This window comes from Sylvia atricapilla, chromosome 1, assembly GCF_009819655.1.
Source record: "Sylvia atricapilla isolate bSylAtr1 chromosome 1, bSylAtr1.pri, whole genome shotgun sequence".
Classification (NCBI taxonomy): Eukaryota; Metazoa; Chordata; class Aves; order Passeriformes; family Sylviidae; genus Sylvia; species Sylvia atricapilla.
In genome coordinates this window covers 108,967,232-108,986,265 of record NC_089140.1, presented here as the reverse complement: position 1 = coordinate 108,986,265, position 19,034 = coordinate 108,967,232, and the positions used below count along the sequence as shown (strand labels likewise).

Here is a 19,034-nt window from a genome sequence, read left to right as displayed (position 1 = left end):
CCTCAGACTTGCAGTCAGAGGGCTCATCCATTTGGCATATCCATTGTTGCTGTGGATATATAGAGGTTGTCTGAAGTATTAAAAGAACAATCTTGAAGCTTCTCTGTTGCAGATCTGTCCATCTGCACCATTTGAAAGATCAGTTAGCCTCCAGAAACGCTGATAGCTTTTGGTTTTTTTCACCAACAGATTTTGGTGATTTATGTCTTTCTAAGATATTTTTCTTATAGGGAGATATACAGGCTCAAATACAGTCTCACCATCCCTGTGAAATTATTGAATTTATTATTACTTTACAAATAGTGCAAAACTGCTATTGAATATTCAAAAACAAATTAAGTAAAGAATATATTTTAAGGAACAAAGGTTTTCTTTTTTTCATGCTGTTCTATCAGTTTTAAAAACAACTTCTGATTAACAACAAATATGTAAAAACAAATTCAGTGCTAAGGAAGTTTAACACTTAAAATAGTATTTATTAATGTTTGTTGTAAATTTCCATTTTTAAATAGGAACCAGTTTTTAGCAGTCTTACATTACTTGGAGTATTGTCCTTCGATGCTAAATTGTTTAATGAGTCAGTTTCACAGACTAAACTCATTATCCTGTGGAAAATGTTCTAGCTCCTGAATTGTAACTGTGACATTTCAGAAGCAATCTTCAGCTGATCTCTATTTACTGTATATTTAGATTAATCATAGAATTTAATCTTTAGCACTTCTGTGTTAATTTGCCATGCATGAACTCTGCCAATAACGTATTTCTAGCTCTAGTATTGCTGAGAACAATATCACATAACCTTGAGATAAGAAGAGATCCATGTGGGACTTGTTCTAGAAATGCCCCCATGAGATGATTACCCATTTACAATTACTAGTGGAGAACTTTCTGTTAACCTGTTTGAATCCATACCAATTTTAATGCAATATTATGCATTTGCTTTTCAGAAGTCCTGTGAAAACAGGTGTTGACTAGCAGATGAATAACTTCAGGGGCAATGGTCATTTGTCAAGACCTTCTCTGTAAAGCCCTATTTACTACGTTTGAATCTTGCAGAATCCATGGGTTCTCTATGAAATATTTCCTATATGAGTTTTTCAGCATTTTTTCCCCAGAAAGAGCCGTGTATAATGTTGCTACAACTGCTGTGATGATAGATCATCTTTTCTTTAAGGTCTGGGCATGTTAACTTTTTGCTAATTGCTTTGAAAATACTCTTGACATAATGCTTTTTTCTATGTTTTTGGGTTTGTTTGGTCTTGGTTTTCTGGTTTTGCTTTGGCAGAATAAAAGCTGCATTTTAAAATTAAATTTGTGACCTCCAAGTTTGTTCATCTTTTGTTTGGCATTTAAAAATAATTTCTGGTAATAATTAATACTTTTCTGTGGTTTTAAAGTAATCACATTTCTAACTTCCTAGTCTTGTTCAGAATGTCAGTCATTGACCCAGTTTCAACTTCACTGGTTCTGTTGTATATTTTACTACACTGATTGCTTCTAAGTGCATAGCATAATTTGTTGGCTTTGCTTTGGTGTACAAGTACAGCATGATGACTTAGTAAATTTCTGTATAAAAAATGAGTCTTGTGCTTTTCCTGCGAAGTTGTGGGATGATGAGCTAATGCAGTGTTGTGAGGAGTGCTTTGATTTTTGGTGTAGTGCTTGGAAGGAGCTTGATTCCCTAATGGAGAGTGATCAGTGGATGATACTGTTTTCTTTACAAAAAGGTGGAAATAGTCTTCAAGTGAATACTTAAATAAAAAAAAGCTACCTGATATAAAACTTTGAGCCATTTTTACAGATATTTTTATACTTTTAGAATTAATGCATTGCCCTCCCCCCCCCAGTCTAACATGTAAAACTATTAATAACTAGTGAGCTATAAAAATTCGAGACAAAAAATGATTCATCTGATATTTTTAATATCTGAAATACAGGATGATCCCTTTAATGCCCTAATGTGTGTTACCAGAATGAGTTTTAAATAATGCCCTAAAACCAGGACTTTTGGTGACTGACATGTGGCTGTGTGTTCATGACTGCTGATGCAGATCTGGATCAATTGATAGGAAAACTTCATCTGAATTAGTTATGAGCTCTAAGCTCACACTTGCAGTTGCTTGAGATGGAACACTGAGTATAGAATTGATTCCAAGGTGTCCTATATGTGTGTGTTATTTTATATTCCTCGCTGCACTTTCCATCTGATTAACTTGTAAACTGTATAACAGCCTGGATTCTATGTTTGAGCCAGAAATTCTCTTTCTTACTTATTATGAACTATGTACAGTGAAATAAGAAGAATATGAAGAAAATTGCATCTAGGTGGTTACATTGTTAGGTGTTTTCTTTGGTTACATGTGAAATTTCGCCTTTCCTATTTGTGATTTGCCCTGCAGTGTGACAGTGATGGTTGGTACAAATTGAGAAAGACAAAAGTAGAAGAAAAATCACAGGTTAGTTGAGATTAAAGGCATCTCTGGAGATTATCTAGTCCAACCACCCTACTCAAGAAGTGCCACCTGGAGCCAGTTGCCCAGGACTGTGTCCAGAAGGCTTTAGAATATTGCTGAGAATATTCTCCATAACCATTGTGAGCAACCTGTGCCAGTGCTCCATCTCCCTCACAGTATAGGAGTGTTTGCTGATGGCACATCCTGTGTTTTAGTTTGTGCCCACTGCCTCTGTTTCTATTCCTGGGCACCACTGAAAAGAGGCTGGCTCTGTCCCTTTTTGCACCTTCCCTTCACATATATTGTATACATATGCACCGGCCCTTTGTACACATTAATGTGACCCTCTGAGCTTTCTCTTTCAGGCTCAACAATCCCTGAATCCCTTCTCTCTCAGCCTTTCCTCATATGAGTGGTACTCCAGTCCCTTTGTCTTCTTCATAGCCTGTTGTTGGATGCTCTCCAGGATGTCCATGTTCTCTATTCCACTGTGGAGTTCAGAACTGGACACTATACCAGGTGTGGTTTGAACAGTGCTCAGTGAAGGCTGTGAAGGATCACCTTGACCTGCTGGCAGCATTCTTCCTAATGCATCCCAGGATGCTGTTGGTCTTGTTTGCAGCACATTGCTGGCTCATGTTCCACCTGATGTCCACCAGGACCTCCAAAGCCTCTTTTGTCAAGCTGCTTTCCAGTCAGGTGCCCCTAAGCATAATTTGGTGCATGAGGTTGTTCCTCCCCAGGTGCAGAAATTTGCAGTGTTCCTGGTGAACTTCATGAAGTTCGTGTCCGCACATTTCTCCAGCCTGCTGAGGTACCTCTGGATGACAGCCCGGCCCTTTGGCATATCAGCTACTTACCCCATTTTTGTGTCATAAATAAATTTTGTGAGTTTTTCTCACAAAATTCTTGGGTTTTTCTCCTGAGATTCAGGTGGTTTAGAGTCTCTTGCCTCTAGAAAGCCCTGAGCCAGATGCAAGAATAAAGTGGAGTCTTCAAGTTCTTGCTCTGTTTATAATTTCTTATCTTAAAATTTTCTCTGTCCCTTATTTACAATTACATACCAATACCTACTACCTATACTAAACAGGTCATCGCTACTCTTACCCAATCTCCTTGAATTACTTTTTGCCACTGTCATGGCAGATGGAGACAAAGAAGAAGAACTCAGGGCACTGCCCAAAATCCTCCATATTGCTCCTATTCACCTGCATTCTGACAATCCCAAAACTACAGAATTTTCCACCCTGTGATGATTTACTGTCTTTCACACCTTTGTGACTTGCAATTCCTCTATCAGTGCTGGAAGCCTTTCCCATGGACTGAAATCAAAGACAGTGTCTTCCCCGGGCTCTGTGCCAGCATCTCCAACTCCCCTGTACAGATCCCAGACCCCTCTGACCAGGTCTCAAACCCCCCTGTACAAGTTTCAAACCCTCTTGCTCAGGTCCCAGACATCTCTGCCAAGGTCTCTGACCTTCCAGGGCCACCAAAGGGATTCCCTGGACTCTGACAGTTATGTTCTGCCTGTCATCCAGATAATTAAGGGAGGTGTTAAACAGGAATTAACCTGATATTGACCCCTGGGGTACATCAGTGGTCACTGACTTCACCCTTTGGGCTTGGTCAGTCAGATTTTGATCCAGCTCACCATTTGCTCAGCCAGCCTGGTCATCAACAGTTTGTCTGTGAGGGTCTCATGGGATACAGTGAAAGGCCTTACTGAAGTCCTGGTAAACAATGCCCCCTGTTCTTTCCTTATCTATCTTTCATCAGAGAAGGTTACCCAGTTGATTCACTATTTCTGATGATTTTCTTGTCATTTATGTCCCTGAAGAATGGTTTCCAGGATTAGCTGCTCCATCACCTTTTCAGGGATCAAGGTGAAGCTGATCAGCCTGTACTTCTCTGGGTTTTTCTTCTTGAACATAGGAGTGACATTTGCTCTCCTCTAGTCCTCAGGCACTTCTCCCACTCATCATGATGGATCAAAGATGATCAGGAGTGGCTGTGCAATGACATCTACCATCTCCCTTAGCACTTGGTACATCCTCTAAGGGCCCATGGGCTTAAACTGTGTCCAGTTTGCTTAAGTCTTCCACCAAGGGCAAGAGTATAACTTCTTGCTCCAGACTGGTCTCAGGGAGTTGGACTTCCTGAAGACGGGTCTTGATAATAAAGACTGAGAAAAGGTGACATTCAGGATTGCAGACTTATCTGTGTGTCTTTGTCATTGAGCAGTGGGTTCACATTCACCTGAGTTTTCTTCTTATCACCTATGTACTTATAGAAATGATTCCTCTTGGCTTTGACATCCTGGCCAGACTCAGTTCTGTTTGGGCTTTAGCTTTCCTTACTGCATCTCTGGATACTCAGATATTTTTTCTGTATTCCTCCTGTATTACCTGGGATTGCTTCCTCCCACTCTATTATTTTTGTGTGTTTTTTTTCCTGGGAGGTCCTTGTTCATCCATGCAGGCCTCCTGGCATGTCCCTGTTTTCACGGTTGTCTGGATGGGTCTCTTGTAAGTTTGAAGGAGATTATCTCATCCCAGAATATTACCCAGCTTTCTTAGCCCTATCTTCACTTGAGGGCTTTCCCATGGGACTCCACCACACAGATGTTTGAAGAGGCCAAAGTCTGCTCTCTTGAAGTCCAAGGTTGTGAGTTTTTCTTTTGCTTCTTCCTGCCCCTAGGATCCTGAGCTCCACCATCTCATGATCTCTGCAGCTAAGGCTGCCTTTAATTTACATAACCCCAGTGAACCCCTCCTCCTTGGTAAGTATGAGGTTCTGCAGATGACTTCCCCTCACTAGCTCTGGCACTTGTGGCAGGAAGTTGCCATCAGGGCACACCAGGAACCTTCTGGAATTTTATCTGGCTGCCTTCTGCTGTCAGTGATCCCCCAGCCCCCTAGAAGAAAAGCTACCTTTCTCTGTTGCGCTTCTGGCCTGTGTGGGTTGAATACTTTGTTGCTGCTGCTGCTGCTTGAGGTGGCAGGTGTACTGTGCTCTTTGTCACAGGTCTTTGCCAACAGACCTGTGCAGTAGATGAGATATCTTTTTAGGACCAAATTAATATCTTTTGTTTTTGCATGTTTTAGCTTCTGACATAATTAATTGGCTGCTCAAGCATGTGCTGCTGCCTAAGCAGCTGCTGACTGATAATGGAATAAACTGAGCAGATCTGTACTCCTTGTAATTGTGCTGGAGAGCCAGGTAGTGGCAAAAAGACTCCTCAGAAAGGAGAATGTTTCGTTGTGCTGATGTATTTGGGTAGAGTTGGATAGTGAACTGACAAGCAGCTGAGCCAGAAAGAGGAGGCAGACTGAAAGAATTACTTGATAAAAACATGGCAAGGTTAGATCTCCTTGGTTGCAAGAGCAGCTCTTGCATACTTAAGCCAAGGTGGCAGCAGACTTTACCTGATTTTTTTTTTCAATTATGTCTTTTCATGGTGTCTATTTTTGAGACAAATGCCTTTTCTAGCTTTCTCTTTCACAAAGGTCTCATGTGTTTGTTCAAATTTTTCTCCTCTGTGTCAAAAGGGGTAAGTTGTACTTCACTGAAGGGAAGATGTAGGTGCTTTTGCAGAAAATCTTGTTTTTCCAAGGTTTATATCTACATTGTCTGGACTGCAGTAACATTTCCCATAAAAATTGAGAGCATTTACATGGCTTCTTGACTTGGTTGTGGACTCGTTTGGAAATAATTACTCTCAGTTCTTTACTGTATCAGGTTCCTAAGACTTTTGGCCTTCTTATTGTTTCCTCCATCTCAGTTGAGGGCAATGAGCAAGCAGCTGAGTGGGGACTTAGCTGTTAGCCACATCAACCCACCACACCTAGTTTATGTGAATTAATGTTATCCTTCTATAAACCTGCTGAAAGCTCTATAAACCTTCAGAGTTAAAAATGCAAGTGACTTTAGCTTTTGGTATAATATTAAAAAGGAGAATAAAGCACACAGTCTTCCAGAGGTTAGGTCTAAAATCAGTATTTATTAATGGATTTATATTTTAAAAAAACTACTTTATTTTAGTGTTGGAATAGGAAGATATTGAAGATAAGAGCTGTACCTACAGGAGGGGAAAAAAAAAACCTGTTTGGGGAAAAAGAAAGGATGATGCCAACTGAAAATATTTTAAAATTTGAAGAAAGAATTTTGTGAAAATTATGCACTTTTGAAAGGCAAAAATACACATGGTTTTACTTTCAGGAAAGCCTTGAATTTTGAAATTGCTTGTTTGAAGGTAAATAATTGTTCTTGGAGGAACAGATCAAATTGCCTTTATGTTGATTCCTAAAGGAGGAGGTTTCTTGAATTTGTAACTTCATTTATGAATTCACAGATTGTACAAAATCCTTGAAATGCTTGGTAGAGACACCCTAAAAATCCCAGTATCTGAATGGAAAATGGAATTAAATAATTTGAACCACGGTGTGTTACTTTATGTGAATTGGGTTAAAATTTTGAGAAGTTTTTGTGTAATTTTTTGTGTAAGGAAATCTGAATGTCATCTGTTGAATCCTGGTAAGACTCTTCTGGGATTTCCTACCTGTCATCAGGCCAAGGTTGTAGCTTTTTTGTTTTGTTTTGCTTCTGTGTGGTGGCCAGAAGATGTTGAGACAACTTCAGGATCATAGCAGCTGAGTAACTTTTACACTCATGTAAACTCTTGTTAACAAACACAGTTAGTCATGCTGGCCAGGGGTTTGAGAATTACATGCCATTCACCGCACCTGTCATGCTCCAAGCCTCTCTTTTAGCTGTTACTATTCTTTGTTTTAATGAGGAGTTCTTTGAAAGCCAGGACAATCCCCCCATTCATTTAAAAATAAAGACATTATTGTAGGGTTTTGAAATACTATTCCTTGGAAGATTATGCTGATGTTTTTATCTCTGTAGGTGTTGGTAGTATTGTTTGCTCATATGGTGGAATTAATCACCGTGTTTTCCTCTGGAAGTGCCCCCAGTCCCTTATACACAGTTCTCTGTAGCTCCAGACTCTGCGTTATAAGAAGTCATTGATTGATCTGGAATTACTTGTATCATGCCACTCATCTGATGGAGTTCCTGAGATAATTTTCTAACTTTTCTTTAATCTTTTTATTTGTTTTTCATCCCTGGTATGTTTAGTTCTTCCTCCCAAAGATGCAAGAGCATTTTTTTGTTGTTAGGGTGGTTACTAGTAACAGGGAGCCAAATATCCTCCAGACAACTGGATGCTTAATGTAGGTGAAGTGACAGATGATCTCTTTGACCTTCTTTGCTACCTTCTGTAAAGGAAATTGTCCTTCCCTTTGAAATATTTTTTTAGCTCTTTGAGTCCTGGGTAGACATTTGCTCATTCAAATATAAATGCAGCTTCATTTCTACCTTACTAACTTCTGTTGAATACAAAGAAATGTCTTGAGATCATATTTGGGGCTTTAGGTGCAAGATTGAGATAGAGAAATATTTCATGCTGTGGTTGTTAGTGAGTCACTTAATTACTCAGAATGTTGATTTACTCACCCTTGATGCCTATAATAAATATTTCATGTATAATTATAAAACATTAATACTTTGAGATTGCCAGAGATTTGTAACAGTTGTATAACAAAGCAGCTGTTTGGAGTGAACGAATAACAGCACATTTTGACTGGAGGTTGTGTTAACTAGTGAGTAAAGAAAGGACCATTATATGGAAATAAAAGATTTTCTAGACTTTTTTTTTTTGTCCTATATTTCAATAATGTTTTTGTAGATCTATATATGAGACATGCCTCTTCATATAAAAATGTTTTTATTGAAAAATTAAATTTTCTTGTCACTCTCAGTTGCTTTCTGTAAGTTAAAGAGAAATGAAAGTGTCGTATAAAATGTCTGTTGATAGTCTGTAGTTTTTGGGTTTGAATAGGGAGAGCCATGGTTATGAATCCATTTTATTGTTTTCTATTGTTGCTGTTAGGTTTCACTGTGTGGACCTTCATCTCAAGGAGTTATTGTTCCCTGATCATGGATTCAGACACAGTAAAAAACGTTGAACACGTTGTAGATGTATGTTAGAATAATTTGGAAATGCATTATTTTAATACAATTTCAAAATTGCTTTTTGTTTTATCAGCAAACACGTATCTCTTTATGGTGCAAGCTCGTGGTATAATGTTGAGAGAAAATGTAAAAACAATAGGACACATGATAAGATTGTACACTAACAAAAATACTACACTGAATGGCACAGGTAAGAATATTTCTTATTTAACTTTTAAAGACTTTTTTTTTTTAAAGGCCAATAATTAATGACATTTATGAAAATTTAGGCACAAATCCGACTTCTCTGAAATTGGAGTCAAGGTCATATAATTACTATTTATCAATTCACTTTAGCAGGAAATATTTGTTTTAGCTGTAACAAAGATAGTTGTATTTAATTATTATTCCTCTTGGGCAATAAAATGCTTTTAAAATCATGCTGCTAGGAATTTAATGCTCTCACCTGCATGATAATAGGTTACTATTTCAATGGATAACATTTTTTACAAAAATCAATTCTTTTTTTAAGATTATCCTGAAGGAAACAATTCTAGTGACTATGTTGCTCAAACAACGATGTATCTTCCAGAGAACTTCACCTACTCTCCTTACCAGCCTTGTCCAGAGAAGCTGCCTTACATGAGTAAGTTTTAAACTGGCCTTAATGTTCATCTAGTAAATTAAATTGTATTTTAAACGAGACATAGTTATTTTAATAGAAAGTATAATTGTAAGGAGTCTAAGCATATAACAGAAAGTAATGAATAAAATGCATCTGATAATGCACAACAGTGATGCTTAGCAAAAAATTGCCTGTAACTAATGTGTTACTGAAGTTTTGGTCTCTTTACTAATCACTTTTACTGGTTTGAAATCAAATAATTGAATTACTGATTTGTAAGAAGGAAAATTTCACATAATTTCTGAAATTATTTTTGATGCATTCCAGAATTCTAACCTCTTGTCTTTTAGACACTTGACTTAATCTATGGGCTGGCATTCAGCATGAGCAATTAATTAAATGTCTAATATAGCAGTTCAGATCCATATCATACCAAAAAAACCGTTGCTGGCAGCTGAACTGAGTTCTGGTCAATATTTCTTCAAGGAAAAATAGCGGATTTTATTACTATAGTCTATTTTCCATTATAACTCTTCTTAAATCTCAACTGAGTTTATCTATTGAAGAGAAACAGTTCATGTTTCTTGTGTTTCTTTTCAATAATGTCAGATTCTAAGCTTTGTTATATATTTTAAATACACAGATATGGAGCCTGTATAGATCAGTTGCTGTTGCTTATGAAACTAAATCATATAGAAAACTGTCTTAAGACAGGTATTAATTAGCCCCATGGTGTGATAATATCTTTATGTCAGTCTCTTTCCCTCCAGACATAGGGTTTGACTTTCAAAATCACATTTTTATATAATACTGAACATCTAAATAAATAAAACCAAATTATTTCCATAGTATATATTTCAGCTACTTTTGGAAACATAAATAGTCCAGCAAATGGCAAATCTCAATAATCAGTGAAACAAGATGTGATGTTTTTGCTGATTGGAAAATGCATATAAATTAATATTTTTAATGGCACTTTCAAGGGATCTGGCAGTTGGAATTCTGTCAGATTAGTTCAAAACTAAGCAATTCTACCAGTAATTTCTCTATAGATCTCCTTGCTGCTCCTCTCCTTTTACTGTCTTTTTATGTTCTTGTTGATTTTTTTGTTAGTAATTGCTCTGTGCTTTTTCTGTCCTGTTAAATTTAATAGAGAAATAATAATATTAGTATAAAATAATTCACTGGAAAAGTTGCTTTTCAACAAAGGGAAATGTGTTTCCCTTTTTGGTTTCCATGTATGCCATTTTAATCATAATATCTCTTTCTAGTTATAATCTAAATAAAGCATCTCCCAAGATCTTTTGATTTACTGAAATGTTGTAGGAAGTGTGAGATAGCCAGGGAAGAAAGAGTATTGAATCGTGTATACTTTGACATGCTTCATTAGTCTGAGGTTATTATAGAAGTCAACTTTTCTTCTTTGCATCAACTTGCCAAATTTATATCATGAAAGGGGCATGATAAAATCATATTTGGTCCAAAGTACGTATGCTCTTAAAATAGGAACAGCTATTGCCCTTTTTGTGTGACTCAGTATAATAGGTTATAACCCTCTGGTTGAGCAATGGTGTTGTAATTCATCAGGAAAACACCTCTTCTTTGAGACAGAAGCAGTAAAAGAATCTGTCTGTCTGCCTGCCTTTTCCTTTGTAGATAAACTGGTAGTCCCAACCTTTCTAGACTGCATAGTTTCTAAAGTTCTTGTCATTCTTGAATTTTTTGCACTGTAGACTGTCTTAAATTTGATTTCTTTGTAAAGCATCATAACTGGCTTAAATCCTGGTTACAAAACAAATTAGTTTTGAAAAACTTCTCTTTTTTTTCACATAGCAGCAGTTAATACATTCCAGGATGAGATTTTCTATTTTTGTACACTTACATTGCATTGGCTTATATTAATGTGCAATCCATTATAAACTGTAAAACTATTTGCATGCTTCAGCATGGCCAGGCATTGCTTGTTTTGCTGTGCATGCCTCATTTTTTCATTCAGTAACAAACCACCTTTTATTATTTTAGATGAATTTTACTTATTGGTTTCTGTATCTCTCTCATTTGTTGAGTTAATTTTTTTTCTGATTTTCTTCTTCAAAATGTTTTTTGCTTTCTCAGCTTTCTTATTTTTTGCGGGTTGTGTAAATATGTTTTATTGCAGCTTGCTTGACACTGATGGAACCAGTGAATAATAAGCTATTTACAGAGGTGCCTTCTCCTGCCCCCCACCAGTGGCAGGGAAAAAAAGTTAATTTCTATTCACTCATCTCCTGTGTACTTTTGATAGGGGCAGTACTTCAGGTTTTACTATAGCTGCTTTTTAAACACTCTGCATGGAAGTTATAAGCACCTTTATCTAAAGGCTTTTTCTAAAAACTGTTCTACCATGTGATAGTTTTTTCTGATTTAAACTCTGTAATCATCTGACCACATCTGAACTTTTCTCAGAAGACTGAGATCTCAATCACATCATGTGTTATTTCTTTCCATTTATGGTGTAGTAATTTGCCTTTGTTTATCTTTATTTTCCTTTCAGATTCTGTATTTGAAGTGAAAGGCTCTTGTTGCTTTTCTGTCTCTTTGTAGTTGAATTTTTTTTTTAATTTCTTTTTTTAAAATTTATTTTGTGCATATTTATTTACTGGTCCTTTGTTGATTGACCTTGATTCTGTATTTCACAAGATTTCTTTCTTAGATTATTGAAGAGTTTCAGACACAACCATTATGAGAATCTAAGCTTATTTTTAAATAAACTTTATTTTATTTTAAAGTGTTTTAAATTTTTTATTTAAATGTCTGTTGGATTAGCTTGTTCTAGTGTCTATCTATACAGGTTTTTTAGCAGCTGTCAGGTTTCCTTTTTTCCTAAAATAATTAAATAAAAATGGGTTTCTTTAAATCTTCTCTTGAAATAGCTCCATGATGTACTGATATTGATAATTTTTCACCTATTATTTTACATTAAAAAATAGTTGTCTTCTTAGTTTGCAAGTAGTACTATATTTAATCATATCCCAAACTAAAATAGCTCTTACAGTATCTTCTACCTTCTGGAAACAAAAGTTATTCCTAGTATGTTCCAAAAATTTCAGTATTTTCACAAGATTTAGATAACTAGTCAGTTCCATGACAGAAACAATCTATTTGGCACAAGTAGGATCTTTGGGGTATGGATACACAGGAGAAAATGGGAGTGATTTTTTGATTGACTTTAAACCAACCTTCACCAAAATACTTTATTTCCTAGACAAAAGTAAGAAGAATATTTAATGATGTTTGTCAGAAAGTTCTTGCAAGATTTTTATCTGATGATTTAGAGTGTATTAGTTGCTGAAGAAAAACTTGAGCTTCTGGTTACTGCATGTTACATTAGTCTTCTCCCCAGATTTCCTTGATTCTTTCTATTGCTTTTGAGGGATTTTAGTATGAATCATTATTTCCAGTTTTGAACTTTGTACACATGCATAAGATGATGACTGACAACTTTCAGCTATCAACGAAGTATTAATATTTTTTCATATTAAGTACTAACCTGATTTTTTCAAATCATACTATGGTCTTTATTCAATAACTTACTAAATTTCATTCTCATGCCTTTTGCAAATGCTTTTCCCATTGGGGTCATTAGTTCTATGAATGGTAGTTCTCAAATCCAGCCCATTGCTATGAACTGATTTGAAGCAAATAGTGGTGAATTTGTGGATGAAGATTCTACATGAAATGTGTATATCATCTAAAATTTAAATTAAGGAAGTTTGTTGAGTGCAGTGATGATGCATTTTCTTTTAATGTGGAAGTGGAGGAGGAAGGCACACAGAATTTGAGTGAAGGTTCAGTAGTGCAGATGATGTAGAATTGTTAACAGTGGTACTTGAAATGAAAGGCAACCCAAATTTTCTGTAAGAGACGCAGAATTCAAATCACTTCGCTTGTTCTGTGTCCTCTGAAATGAGTATTTTGTTTGTAGGTTTTATGGAAGGAATGTTTGTTTTTGGAAACAGTAGAAATTCATTCTGTAAGAATTAAAGATTAAGAGGATAGTATAAATTGTTTCCTTTTTCTGTGGGTAACGTAGCTACAAATTTCTGTTGCCATTTGGCCATTATATTCCTTGTGGTGTTAGGTCAATTGTCTTAATTGAAATTAATATATAAGTCTTTTTTTTCCTCTCTTTAGGAGGCCTTATTGATGTCAATATGAGTGAAATTAGTTTTGATGAAATTCAGCAACTGTTTTCAAAAGATTTAGACATTAAACCAGGAGGACACTGGAAACCAAATGACTGTAAGCCACGGTGGAAGGTTAGATGCTGATTTTCTGTTTTGGTTTATTTTTTTCTTGTTGATATATAAGAATAATTTATCACCACAAGCACTCAATCTTTTGGTGCTATATATGTAGTATCTTATAGTATTTGTAGTGTGCCATCTGTGCTCAAGAAGAAACTTCAGCTAGGAGAAATGGATTTGAAATGGATCATCAAGAACTTTTAAAGGTTCATTATCTGTAGTTTCTAGTAATTTCATCATATGGATGCAAATCTATCCTATGTGTCTGTCACTTGAAGTATAACTAGAAGCAAGAGAACATAAAAGGAAAATCTTATTTACATTTTGGTCAAATTTTTTTTCTTAATTATTTGAGGAAATTTCCAGCACACTTTCCTAGGGGGAACCAAGATGTAAAACGCTGAGCCAGCTTAAATGTCTAAGTTGAAAAGCCACAGGAAACTTGACCTGTATTGAAAAATTACAATTTTAAAATGCCAATATAATAGCCCTTTTTTTTTTTTTTTTTTCTGAAGGTGGCTATCCTTATTCCTTTTCGGAATCGTCACGAGCATCTTCCCATCTTTTTCCGTCATCTGATACCTATGTTGCAGAAGCAGCGGTTGGAATTCGCCTTCTATGTTGTTGAACAGGTAACAGCATCTACTTGAAAAATTACTTTCAAAATTCCTTACTAAATGAGATTTGGTATTCTTACCAAGATTTGGATGAATCCAGAATTTTAAAATTGTTGCTCTACTGCTCTACTCCTTTAAATGAAAAAGGAAAGTTCACCTCCACTCCCCAGTTCAAGAAGTGGCCAGAGACGTGATGCTTTTCTTCAAATATAGGCTGATATTTTGTAGGTAATAAGATGGCCTCTTAGAATCTATTGTCATTGCAAGTTTTCAAGGCAAAAATGTAGGTCAGCTGCAGTGTTACTCAGGGCTTAGTTCCAGGGCCTTAGTTCTTAGTTCAGTGGATGCAGGAGCTGAATGCACCATCAGCAAGTTTCTGATGATATCCAGCTGGGAGGTTTTGATTGACTTTTAAAGGGTGGGATGCCTTGCATCTAGAGGGTTCTAGATAAATTGGAGCATTAATGGGATGAAATTTAATAAGTCAAAATGTTGGACTCTGCACCTAGGATGGAGTAAAGCCAGGCACAAGTGCTAACTGGGAGAGGAGTGACTGGAGAGCAGCCCTGCACAAAGGGATCTGGGGGTGCTGTTTGGAGCAGGAGCCAGGCTCACTCCTGGCCCACAGGAGTCAGTAGTATGTGTGGGCCCTGGCAGCCAGGAGGGCAAATCCTGTCCTTGGGTGCAGCCAGCTCAGCATGAGCTGCCAGTCAAAAGAGGCATCGTTGCAATCTTTTGTGTGTGTGTGTGTGTTAAGAGTATGTTTTTCTGATAGCATTGAATTTTTTGACTCTTCTTGATTTTGACAATATCTCCTTTGTTTTCTGTGTGAAGACAGGTACACAACCTTTTAATCGTGCAATGCTCTTTAATGTTGGCTTCAAAGAGGCTATGAAGGATACTGTCTGGGACTGCATAATATTCCATGACGTGGATCACTTACCTGAAAATGACAGAAATTACTATGGGTGTGGAGAAATGCCACGCCATTTTGCAGCAAAGCTGGACAAGTACATGTACATGTAAGGAAATAGTTTTATTCACATTATTTCTTAAATACCCAGAAATACTTAAAAGTGTATGAATTTTGTGACACTATATATAGTAGGTGAAAACAACAAAGCAGCCTCTTACTATGCTATTCACAGAAAGGAATGTTTAGCTGCTAAAAGAAAGATTTAAATTTAGTGTTTTACGTTTGATGTGTTACTAATTAGAAAGAAGGCTCATCTCAAAAAAAAAAAAAGGCTGTGTATGTCAAGGAGGAAAATTCTCCCTAACTTGCTAGAAATGTTTTCTGGCTACGTAAACACTTGTGCTGGGTGTTAAAAAAGAAAAGCAGATAATCTGCAGAAAAATATCACAGGAAAAATGTCTTTATTTTCTCATAAATGTACACTTTTATTTCTGTTCCATACTGCTTTTTAAACTGAAGATTTTCTTACTGCTAGACCATTTTGTATATTGTCTCTCAGTCTCTATTGACTTTTGGTGCATGTAGTGGGACCTGCAGTTTTCTTACCTTTTTCTCTTCTGTCAGTTTACATTAAAGATGTGTCACTTGCTTCTTAACACTCTGCTATCTCATGACATTCTTGGAATCACTTCACATAAAGCTGTAGCTTATTGCTTGCTATATGTATGTATTTGCTATCCTGGATTTTATTTGTGAAATTAATCAACTTGGCAACCTGGTCAACTAACAGATCAAAAGCAATGCCTTGAAACCATGGCTCTGTGGACTTCAGGTTGTCAACCAATCAGCAGTTAAATGTTTAAAGATTTAATATATATTTTAAAATAAATTATTTAGCACCTATGAATATATAAGAGATTTCATCTATGTAGGTACTTATAAAACACTTTTTGCATTTATATAATGTCTAAATCGGTAAGTATTTACAAAATTGCTAAATTTTGTATAAACAAAACCAGATATATAAAATACAAAAATACATAAACCTCAAAAAGTCCCATTAACTGCCATATTCCAGTCAGTTTTGGTTGGTGGTCTGGTTTTGGGTTGGCAGTGTTTTTTTGTTATTTTGGAGGTATGTATGTGGGGTTTTTTGAGAGGGAGGAGGGGAGTTAAAATACCTGCTCTTCCAGTTTAATGTTGAAAGGCAAATATGGTTGCAACCTTCTCCACATGCTATTCAGATTTGGTTGAATCCTGTGTTTCCACAGAGATCAGAAATTACATGATTGTGTATTTCTATTTTATTTCCCCTTGCATTCTGCAGTTATTTTGTGTGGCAATTGTGTCCTAAGCAATGGTAAATCTTTTTGTAGGTGGTCTTAACTCCTGGAAGGTTCTAGATTTGGAAGTGTCTCCTGAGAGACTTTTGTTTTATGAAATTGTGTGCTGCTTCTGAAAGAAAACTACTTTACTGTAGCAGCTTCTGGGTTAAAGATGCAAGTTAATATTGATGGGAGTAAATATAGATACTTAAATATTTTAATTTTGGATTGACAAAGTGTTTCGAGGACTAGAAATCACATTGGCTGGGGCATAGTGTATTATATGGATAGGCTGTTGGCCTATCCATATAATATACTATATTATAATTATTATTTAATAATAATTATAATATTAATTATTATGTGTTAGCAAATACTGTTGTTTACTTTCAGGAAAGCCTGTAGATACTTCTGGTTCAAAAGCTTATCTTTTAAAAATGGGAGAATGTGTTTTTAAAATCAGCATGCTGATTAGACACTACACTGTTTAATATGTACTGTTAAACTGTTTCTCTCAAATTTTAACAGTTCTCTAGAATATAGCCATGAATTAAAATTATTTAATTGATGCATTACTGGTTTGTAATTTTTCAGTTGATTAAAAAGGTTTTTTTCAGTTGAATAGTGTCAACAGGAATAGTTTGAGGGCTTCACTTAACACTTCATCTATGGGTCTAAATCAGCCATCTGAAATACCTGGTAGACTTTTGTTTCATATGTGTGTTACTAATTGGAGCTACAGTTTAAGAGCACTTTTTATGCAAATCAGACACTACTGCAAACCTTTTGTTCAGCTTGGTGTATGTAACAGTGTGTCTGTATTACTTAATGCTGGCAATCTGTGTCCCAGTTTCTCTTAGTGAATACATTCAGCCTTTGATCATGTCCTTACTTTGGGGCTCTTGGATTTTTTCAAAAGAGAGAGCTACCTATCAAAGTTCAGCAACAATATAGAATTTGTCTTTTGTTTCCAGCCTTCCATACAATGAGTTCTTCGGTGGTGTAAGTGGCCTGACAGTGGAACAATTCAAGAAGATCAATGGTTTTCCAAATGCCTTTTGGGGATGGGGTGGAGAAGATGATGATCTTTGGAACAGGTGAGCTTTGAGTGCTTAGGTCTTTCTGTACCATCCACCTTTTGAGACCAATTAAGTGCTTTTTGTTCTGTCACTTGTTACCTTTTTGTAATTTGTTTTAAGTGGACAAATTCTACATAGTTTGCTTCAGAAATATCAGAATATATCATTTGCAGGGATAAGTATGATGTTCTTTTTTCTTGGCCTGGGGACAACTAGCAGGTGTTTAAGAGCCAGGTCTTGTAACAACAGATATAACAACAGGCAACTGTACTAAGCATACTGCATCAGTCTTACTGCTAGCATTATGGAATACCATCCCACAGACTTGTAGTGTAAGCGTGAGTTCCATATCTTAGGGGCAGTGTTTGAGAGAGAGATCAATTTGTGAGTATATTGGTGGTCCCAAACTGAACAATGGACAGCCCTGCTCATGGCATTACCAACTGCTCACAGTGAATGAGTCTAAGCTGTTCTTACCGAGCTGTTGAAAGCATCTGCATGAGTTTATAGATAAAGAAATATCTTTTAAAGGTACTTTTTTCTTGCTATTTTCATGCTTTTCTGCTGGAATAGCAGGAAATATTAAATATGAAATTATAATTATTATTTTGCACTTTGTTTTCTCAGCTTTTTTAGTTGTTAGGTTTTGAGTGTTGTGGGGTTTTTTTAGGAAAAGAATGTCAGTGAACATAAAGACTTAACTTTTAAATATTGGATGTATATTTTTCGCTTATGCTTTAACTTGTATGGCAAATTGTAAGAGGTTTTTACAAATGTTTATGTGTTATACTTCAGGGTTCACTATGCTGGATACAATGTAACAAGACCAGAAGGTGATTTAGGGAAGTACAAATCCATTCCTCATCATCACAGAGGTGAAGTCCAGTTTTTAGGACGGTAAGAAAAACAGAGAAATAGTCAAATACTACAGCTAAAGATGTAACTTTTTTTTTCTTGCATCTACACATATGAATAAGCAGTCGGCTCTTAGCAGTGTTATTTTCTCTTTGGTGCTAAAACTTGTATTTTCTTAAACACATTACATTTGCTGTTCAGATATTTTTATTTGATCATGAGAGAGACTAAATTTGTGTGTCAGGAGATATTATCATCATAACCTTTGATCCATAATGTTATTGTTCCGGAATAGTTTGGGCATTAGTGCTGGCAGGACTCCATTAGTTGGCTATTTTGGATATTTTGCAAAAGGAAGCAGTGCAGCTAGGGCAAAGGACTCCTGCATGAAAACTGACTTTAAAACTCCTCAAGGATTGGTTTCTTCCCTCATACTTCATTCTTCGCTGACATACAGGTCTACTAATTTCCTGCATACATTGATTTAAACTTTTTCTTTTGGAGTTCCTTTCTTTTGCTACAAAGATACAAAGCACTTAAACTGCCTAGTAGGTTCTGGCTGCTCTGGACTGGAATAAAAACCAGAATGCAGCAGATGAGCTACACATAAAAATTATAAGGTGAAACACAAAAGAAAGGGTTTATGATATGTGTTTTCAGGTAACTAGAAATACTGCTCAATTCTGTCATCAATGGATCAATGGATGTCTTTTTCTGGGAACATATTTTTTCTCTTCTATTCATAATTTTGAATTATGAATAAAATTATAGACATGTACAGAAGAGACGAGTAAATCTGTTATAGGAAACTAAAATGTATATATGGATAATCTGGGGGAGGGGGACTTTTATTTTTAATCTAA

The 19,034-nt window shown here is 36.1% G+C and overlaps 1 protein-coding gene and 1 long non-coding RNA gene across 2 annotated transcripts in view; one reads left to right on the top strand and one right to left on the bottom strand.

Annotated features, from left to right (window-relative positions):
* Window positions 1-19,034, bottom strand: part of LOC136368246 (uncharacterized) — a 198,689-nt gene that overhangs the window by 65,709 nt on the left and 113,946 nt on the right. The window lies entirely within an intron of this gene.
* The window catches only part of B4GALT6 (beta-1,4-galactosyltransferase 6), a 28,157-nt gene that overhangs the window by 7,580 nt on the left and 1,543 nt on the right, over window positions 1-19,034 (top strand). The window contains exons 2-8 of the mRNA XM_066330380.1: window positions 8,563-8,679; window positions 9,001-9,114; window positions 13,267-13,391; window positions 13,895-14,011; window positions 14,831-15,018; window positions 17,212-17,334; window positions 18,112-18,213. Of these exons, the coding sequence (XP_066186477.1) occupies window positions 8,563-8,679; window positions 9,001-9,114; window positions 13,267-13,391; window positions 13,895-14,011; window positions 14,831-15,018; window positions 17,212-17,334; window positions 18,112-18,213 (886 nt within the window). The remainder of the gene's footprint in view (window positions 1-8,562; window positions 8,680-9,000; window positions 9,115-13,266; window positions 13,392-13,894; window positions 14,012-14,830; window positions 15,019-17,211; window positions 17,335-18,111; window positions 18,214-19,034) is intronic.